Below are 8614 nucleotides of genomic sequence, written 5' to 3'. Positions count from 1 at the left end.
AGTATTCAAGACTGTGTGGTATTGGAGGACAATAGACACATGGATCAAGGGAGCAGAATAGTTCAAAACGTCAAATAGAAAACCATAAAACTTTCAGAAGACATAGGAGAAAATTTTGAGGACATAGGATTTGGTGAAGAGTTGTTAGACTGGACATGGAAAGTATTATCAAAAAAGGAAAAAATTGATAAATAGGACTTTATCGAAATTAAAAACTTTGATCAGTTTTCCTGGTTTTGATTTCAATTTGATTTCTCAAATTCCTGGTTTTGATTTTTTTTTTTAATTACTGTAGTTAAGATGTAATCAATGGGAGAAACTAGGTGAAGGATACACGGGACCTCTCTGTACTATCTTTGCAACTTCCTGTGGGCTATAATTATTTTTTTTAACATAGAAAAAAAAATAAATTCTATTTTGGCTTGGCTAACCGTGGTCCACATTATTTCGTAAAAGGAGAAACCGTGAGACTGTGGACAACCCCAATACTCAGCTTTACGCCTAAGCATGACCTGGGACACGAGGGGTTGGGCGGCAGAAAGTGGGGAGCCAGGGATGGGGGTATGGAGGGGTGGGTGGAGGGTGTTCCTTCGCGCAGAGAGCGCGGGAGGCGGAGTCGGCGCCACTGAGCGGGGAAGTGAGCGGCGCGCGGCCGAGTTCCAGCCCCACCTTCCGCCGCTCGCGGAGCTGGGGCGGTGACCGCACCGCGTGGCCAGAAGGCTGGGGAGCCAGAGGCCGGGGACCCTCGCGCGGTGCCGCGGCGTTCCGGACGGCTGCAGTGCTCGGCCTTAGAGAAGTGCCAGAGAAGAACTTTCTTTGCACCGCGAACATTTTTGGTCAGTGGGATAGTCTCCCGTGCTTCGGCTTCCCGCTTCTTGATTGTAGGTTTGATCCCCTTGCTGCCCTCCTTCTCCCGAACCTCCCGGGGTGCAGCCGGGAGTCCTCCGGCGCACCCGAGTCTGGAGCAGAGGCTGTCCCGGCCTCCGAGGGAGGGAGGCGGCCGCCGGCCCGGTCCCCTCGCAGCCCGCGCCCCGGGCGGTGGACGCGGGGCGGTAGCGGGCGGTGCCTGGCGCTCGGGGCGCGCGCGGCATGCAGTCGCTGAACATCACCCCGGAGCAGTTCTCCCGGCTGCTGCGGGACCACAACCTGACGCGGGAGCAGTTCATCGCGCTGTACCGGCTGCGGCCGCTCGTCTACACCCCCGAACTGCCTGGGCGCGCCAAGCTGGCCTTCGTGCTCACCGGCGTGCTCATCTTCGCCCTGGCGCTCTTTGGCAACGCGCTGGTGGTCTACGTGGTGACCCGCAGCAAGGCCATGCGCACCGTCACCAACATCTTCATCTGCTCCTTGGCGCTCAGCGACCTGCTCATCGCCTTCTTCTGCATCCCGGTCACTATGCTCCAGAACATCTCCGACAACTGGCTGGGGGGTGAGTCCGCGCCTGCTCCTTCTCCCCTAATGCCCAGTTTTCCAGGGGACACTCTCCCCGCCACACACACCCACTCTATTCTTCTGACTTCCTTACATTTCTCTTTCTACCCAATATCAGTCCCCTTTCTTAGAACCTGCGCTCACTTGATAAGTTTGTTGCCGCTTTTGATTCGGTCCAGCGTTTTTTCTCCCTGTCGCTTAGAGATGCAGGTTAGGGAAACGCTTAGGACAGGTCCAGACAGAGAGACGAGGAGTCCAGTTATTTCAGCTCCCTTTTCCATAATTACCAGGATTTTTTCTATTTTTTTAATAAATGTAAGATAAAAATATTTCAAATAATAAAAACCCCAGCATCCCCTCGTTCCCCCAACCTCCAGGCTCACTCCCCAGTTGCCTGTGTGACTTCCAGACAAGTATTTCTAGTTCCAGTGTATATATGGACTTAAAACTTTTTAAAAACAAATGTAATACGTTTGCAGGAAAAAATATCATGGACTAGTCCTTCTTTTTAAAAATTGGATTAACAGAGTCACACAGGATGAAGGAACACAGAAAACCTATCCCCTCCTGATTGATAAAGGAGAGAGATTAATTTCTCCTCCTTCCTTAGAAGGGGGGCAGAAATGACGGAGAAGCCATTCGGAATCACTGAGTTGGAAGCAGTGTGTGGAGGTTGGGAATAAACAGACACTGCACTTCCAAAATGATCCAGTCTTTCCAGAGAGATACAGCTAGAGAGTGCATCCTTGTAATCCACATGCAGTAATGCGTTGTGTTCTCGCCAGTCTTCTGGTGTACCTTGGGGGGAAGCATGGGTGGTACCTGCATTTTCATGGGTGGGTGTATTCTGTGACCATGTCAAAATTCCTAGAAAGTAGTTGGAAATATAGAGAGAATGTGAGAGAAATGGGTCATTATATCTTCAAGCCCTGCCATTTCCACCTCTGCTAATTCCTTTTAATCTCATGGAGGGTGTTTCTTTCATCCCACCATTACTAATTTGAGATCTTCAAATTATTTCTGTGGCATTGCTTTTTTCCATTATTTGCACTAGGCTCATTGTTAGTGGATCAGGATGCTAAAATCTTTGATTCTCATCTCATCTATAATGTAAATATTTCCAAAAATGCATTAAATGTTAGAGTACATAGCGTTGACTTGAAAGTGACACATAATGCAGATAATTATAAATTGGTTTGTGTATTATAGACTCTCTTATGCACTCTGATGAAATCATTGTATTTAGGCGTTTTAAAGTTGCCCAGTGCAACTAACTCTATAAAATTGATGGGGAAACTTTTGATCATCATATATAAATTATTTCTTGAGAAAAAAGGCACAGGAGTTTTCATTTCTAAATGTTTATGAAGGCAGATTTGTGAAGCATATTTTTATTGCTGGATAATTATAGCTCCACTTGTAAAGGTGAACATATTTAAGCAAAGTGGGATCTTATACTGGGAATCATAAGACCTGAATTACTACTTTTGTTCTGATACATGTTAATTCAACATGTCTGGGCCTCAGTTTTTAAATAAAATATTAGAGATTCTGGAAGCTTGGAAGTGGAAGGAGGCCGATCTTGAGCACCTAGCCATATTGGAGAATGGGGCCTGGGGGAGACTGCCTGGTGGATCTTCCCTCCTGAGGACTTAGGTGGGCACTGCAAAGGTCTTTCTCAAACTTTCTGTTTTCCTTGCTTCCTAGTTCATGGAGTATGTTTCACTTTAGCTTCTAAGTGCTGAAAAAGGATAAAATGTTACGTATTTTACAGGGTCCTTGTGAGGATAAAGTGTATTAGTAAAAGTGCTTTGAAAAAAATTGACTATTCCATGAAAATGTAAGGTATTAATTCTATTAAGGAGTGTTTAATTGAAGGTAGCCTATGTTTATCTGGGACCAGATTTGTAGAATAAATGTTCTTATAAATCAAATAAACAACACAAAAATTGAAGTTCAGGGGAGGGGAGAGAGCTTGCAGAGGGACTGGAGACAGTGATGCAAAGAGAATTAACTTGTACTTTATTGGATAGGATAGTAATTACAAAACTCCTTTGATAAATTAACAAAAGAGAGTTCAAGGGACTGTAATCTAAGAGTTGAACATTAATTCACAATTTATTGTTTCCTGAAGCTATTAAGAGTCCCCTTTATGGCAAAGCGTTCTACCTTGGGAATAGAAAAATGAATAAAGTTCATCTATGCTTTTGTGTGTCTCAGAAAATAGGAAATACCTCAAAGGAGCAAAAATAGGATTTGACAGAAGAGGATCCACTCTGCTGTGGGATCATGGAAGAATCAGGAAGGCTTCACCAAGGCGGGGATGTTCGAGCTGGGTCTTGAAGAATAATTCAGACTTTCCAGCGGGGAAGGAAGGATGGTGGTGTCTAGGAACAGGGGTCAACCAAAGTTTGGAGGAAAGAAAGGAGGTCATTTATTTCAAGAACACTGTGTAAGTCATTTCAAGGGTATACAGTTTATATGTGGGATGGTGGGAAATGAGATGGAAAGATAGGTTATGCAACTGGGGAGGAAAATATATTTTAAAAGTTATATGAAACCTAAAACATGAATACCCCTCATATTCCTTCAGAGATGAAGTAGGAAACATAAAGCAGTGAAGATCACCAGGAGACAACAGTGGCAGAAGGGAGACTGGGTGCCCCCCTAAACGGGGCAGGATCACTGCAGGCAGGGTGCTGTCACATCTTTTGTTGTTGTTGTTATTGCTTTTATTTTATTTTTTTCCAGAGAAGCTGGGAATACAGATTTTTATGATGTTGGTATCTAATTCAAATTAAAAAAGTAAAATGCAGTTGGGTAAAAGAAAGCCTCTCTGTGAGTTTGGCCACAAATAATTCAGGACCACCAGTTTGTGACTTCTCCACAAAGCCTCTCTCTCAAACATTTTTGACAAGGGCAGGGCTGGAAATGGCTGCTTTCGCCTCCTTTTAGTCCACTAATTTCCGTTGCCAGGTACCAACAGCACCTGAGTTAGAACCTGCATTTTGGCAAGATCCCCAGGTGAATCATATGCACATGGAGGTCTGAGAGGTACCACTTTAAGTAATGGTTCTCAGACCTGGCTGCACAGAGAATCTCCTGAGGGGCTTTAAAAATGATGTGTGCCAGCCCCAGTCCTGGCTAGTTACACGTGACTCTCTGGAGCCAGCTTGCGCTGACTTACAGAGCCCACTGTGCACATCTCTACCCAGTTCCCCATTAGGGGACGTGTCATTGACTTGAAATCGGTCATGGCAGGAGTATCTACATGTGGAAATAAGCAGCTACAAATTAGGCCTTTGAAAAACACACACAGGGGTCCAGCCCGATGGCGCAGGGGTTAAGCGCTCGCGCTGTACTTTGGCGGCCCCAGTTTCACGGGTTCGGATCCTGGGCGCACACCGACGCACTGCTTGTCAAGCCATGCCGTGGCGGTGTCCCATATAAAGTGGAGGAAGATGGGCACGGATGTTAGCCCAGGGCCAATCTTCCTCAGCAAAAAGAGGAGGAGTGGCATCGGATGTTAGCTCAGGGCTAGTCTTCCTCACAAAAGAAATAAAGAGGAGGATTGGCGTGTTAGCTCAGGGTTGATCTTCCTCAAAAAAAAAAGACACACAGTTGTTTTCCAGCATACCACTGAGCAAAGACATTGAGTTTCCTTTTGTACAGTGATGGCACCATGAATGACAGGTGAGACAAAGTATATTCTTAATCATTTAGTTTAGTTACACGAATTACACTCAAGTCAGGAGTTACAGCTGATCCTCAGCATCCAGCTGTGGGCCAGCGTTGAGCCACGCGGATGTATAGTCCCTTTGATATACTTGCGTTACCATCCTGAGACCAACTGTCTTTGACCTACCGGTTGACTCACTCCCACACTACTCTCCAGAACTTCTTCTAACACGGAGCTAGCAGGAGTGGAGATTCTCTTCCCCCAAGAATAATAAATAGCATTTGCTTATGATTTTTCTTTTGTCACTAATATGAAGATGGGGTTGTGTTGCCATAGGAATTAGGAACTGGGCCTTGGAAGTTCCGGCTCCGTCCTACTGTCTGATCTGTTTGGTCAGATTCCAGCAGTGACCTTGCCGATTGCACTCTTTGGGCGCTGGAATTTACCTACCCTTATCTGCAGCCTATTCCTCCTCATTTGTCTCTGTCTTCCTCCTCCTTTTATCTCTTTCTTCACAATATCTAACTTTTCCTCCAAAATCACTGTCTGAACACGTTCTGTTTTTTCCAGCTAAATTCAGGAGAATCAGATTTTGCTTCCCAACGATGGTCCAGAACATTTTGCTCTCTTCCCTAGGTTTCCATGAAGTTCTCTTTTCCTTCTTTTCTTTATGTCCCTGTCTCTTTCTTTATGTTCTGCCTTTTGATGGTTCTCACACTTCCTGTTGTTTTTGGAGTGTGTGCCCACTTAAGCCTAGCATGCAGTCTCTTCTCTTTCATCATTCGTTTCTGAATAGATGCTACAGTCAGGACTCTCACTTTTTTGCTGATGATTCTGAAATCAATATCTAGTCATTATCTTAAGCCATAGTCTCTCACCTGATCTGAAGCCTGGGCATTTACGCATGGATATCTTATCAGCGTCCAGCATTCTCTCGCCCTATCTTGTTCCTCTGCCCAGGGTCTAAACTATTGTTAATAGTACTGTGAGTCAGTCTTGTATTCAGCGTTTCGTGGGTATCTGCTGTGTGCACTGGGATATTGTAGGTGTTGAGAAAACGTGTCCTTGTGGAACATCCAGGTTTCAGTTAGTGCAAGAAGAGGAAGGAAGCGTTCAGAGAAAAGATGGAGAATGCAGGGCACTTTGTTGATATTAGGGTTCCAGAGTGCACAGTGAGAAAGCACAGTGGAAGTGTTGGGGATTGGGGGGGGCCTGAGTCAGAATGGGGGGTGTTCAGAGCCTAGATTGGGTCCAGGAGTGAGGGATGGTCTAGGAAAATGGGACTCATGGTGACTCAGCTAAATGTGAATGTAAGGCATGGGGGGATTAATTCTGAAGACCTCTGAGAAGGAGGTAGAAAATTGGTTCTAATTCTAGCCTTCTTTTGGCTCTCAGCCTTAATAAGGTGAGATGGGGGTGTTTGGAGAGGAGTAGAGTGATGGCCTTGCTAGAAGCCTGCAGGGCTCTGTGCCCACTCTCCTGCCGTGGGTGCAGTCGCAGCGGGGGAAAGGATGGTCTCCCGAGGTGCACCCAGAGCTCTGTGGCTTTCCCTGCAGTCCTGCTGTGGACATTGAAAAGAATGTTTTAATGGTGGCAGGCAAATTGACTGAAAGCAATTCCAAAAATACCCTAAGTAATGGCAGCATCATTGGGAGAAGTGCATGTCCACATATACTGATTACATTTGAAGACTACTCGCTTGGGTAAGAAAATGTTAAAATTAATTTTCTCAGCAGCTGATATGAAAATTCCTCTTTGAGCATTGGTTTTCAATCTTGGTAACCCATGGGAATCGCCTGGGGAGTTTTGTTTGTTTGTTTGTGAGGAAGATCAGCCCTGAGCTAACGTCCATGCCAATCCTCCTCTTTTTGCCCAGGAAGACTGGCCCTGGACTAACATCTGTGCCCATCTTCCTCCACTTTCTGTGGGATGCCACCACAGCATGGCCTGCCAAGTGGTGCGTCGGTGCGCGCCTGGGATGGAACCTGGGCCGCCAGCATCGGAGCGCGCGCACTTAACCACTGCGCCCCGGGGCCAGCCCCTGGGGAGTGATGGAGTAGGCAGGCTCCCAACTTCATCAGAACAGCTCTCTTCTCTCTTTTTAATGGATAGGGTTTTAATAAGATTTCATGTGGAAAAAAAAAAAAAAGGGGATTTTGCTGGAAGGAAAGACCGGAGGGAGGGAAAGAAAGAGCACTCACCATACACAACAAAAAATTTTAGGTGAGTTTTTAGAGATTTCGAGCTGATCAATTGTGAAATGGGTTATTAAAGGAAGTTGTTGAACTATTATTTGGTGAAAAGATCTTCATTCTTTGGGCTAGTTTAGAGCAGAGGGATTAGACTGGAACTTCTTCAGGTCTATTCCATTATTTGATTAGTGGTTAGAAAACATCACTTACTCTTGTTATAATAATTTTCCCTTTTCTTTAACATTTCAGAAACTTCAGAGTTCCTGGGGAAATTTAAATATGGCAAAATTGTTATAAAATCAACAGTATTATGAGGCTTTTAAAAAATATTTTAACAGGAACGATGAAAGCTATTGATGAAGAATAGTCTCATTAAGGTAGAGAAGTATAAAAAAAATAAAAGAAATAAATCAACGGGAGGCCCAACAGCAACAGTAGTTTGGAAGTAAAATCAAAAATTGTGCCATGGGGCTAGCCTCTGGATAATCTTCCCTAGAATCAATTATGTACACACTTTGAGAAGAAAAGATCCCATGGATCAAGAAAATCCCTCAATTTTCTCAGGAGTTGGGAGCATGGCAGTAACAGCAACAGGATTTATGTAAAAGAATCCCTACTTAGGACAACAGCATTTTACAGTTAAAACAAGGAGAGGAAAGGATTTAGCAATGAGAAAATTTGAAAAACTTCATTGTGCACTTAGGAGATATAAAAAAAAAAATCCCCTTTTTAATTTGTTTTTCTAGAACACAGCTCAGCATGTTCTTTGACAGATGGTTGGTTCATTAGGATTTTTGTTTGCAAGTAGAGAAGCCCAGCTTAAACTAATTTAAGAAAAAGATTGAATGTTCTACCTCATGGAACTGAAAAGCTCAGGGTTAGTTCTAGCTTCGGGCATAGCTGGATCTAGGTCCTCCAATAATGACTCTAGGCCTTTGCCATTCTCCCTCTCTGTGCCTGACGTCACTTGCCTCTATATTGTGATTTCTTTCTTGGTCTGTCTTTTGTCAGGTAGTGTGAAAGATGGCCCCTGGAGCTATAGGTTCACATTCTTTAAAACTTTCTATCTCAACTCAATTGTGTATCCACAGACGAATGGATAAACAAAATATAGTATGTATACATAATGGAATATTACTCAGCCATAAAAAGGAATGAAGTTCTGATACTAAGCATTATGCTAAGTGAAATAAGCCAGACACAAAAAGACAAATTTTATATGATTCCACTTAATATGAACTATCTAGAATAGGCAAATTCATAGAGAGATAAAGTATTGTAGACATTACCAGGGGCTGAAGAGAAAGGGGAA

The 8614-nt window shown here is 44.3% G+C and overlaps 1 protein-coding gene across 1 annotated transcript in view; it reads left to right on the top strand.

Moving 5' to 3' along the window:
- Positions 1–750: 750 nt before the first annotated feature.
- Positions 751–8614, top strand: part of QRFPR (pyroglutamylated RFamide peptide receptor) — a 49707-nt gene continuing 41843 nt past the window's right edge. Inside the window, exon 1 of the mRNA XM_058549989.1 lies at positions 751–1429. Within this exon, the coding sequence (XP_058405972.1) occupies positions 1090–1429 (340 nt within the window). The 5' untranslated portion in view covers positions 751–1089. The remainder of the gene's footprint in view (positions 1430–8614) is intronic.

The sequence above is a fragment of the Diceros bicornis genome, chromosome 11 (genome assembly GCF_020826845.1).
Source record: "Diceros bicornis minor isolate mBicDic1 chromosome 11, mDicBic1.mat.cur, whole genome shotgun sequence".
Taxonomy (NCBI): Eukaryota; Metazoa; Chordata; class Mammalia; order Perissodactyla; family Rhinocerotidae; genus Diceros; species Diceros bicornis.
The sequence above is the reverse complement of the archived record's forward strand: the minus strand, read 5'-3'. Positions and strand labels throughout refer to the sequence as shown.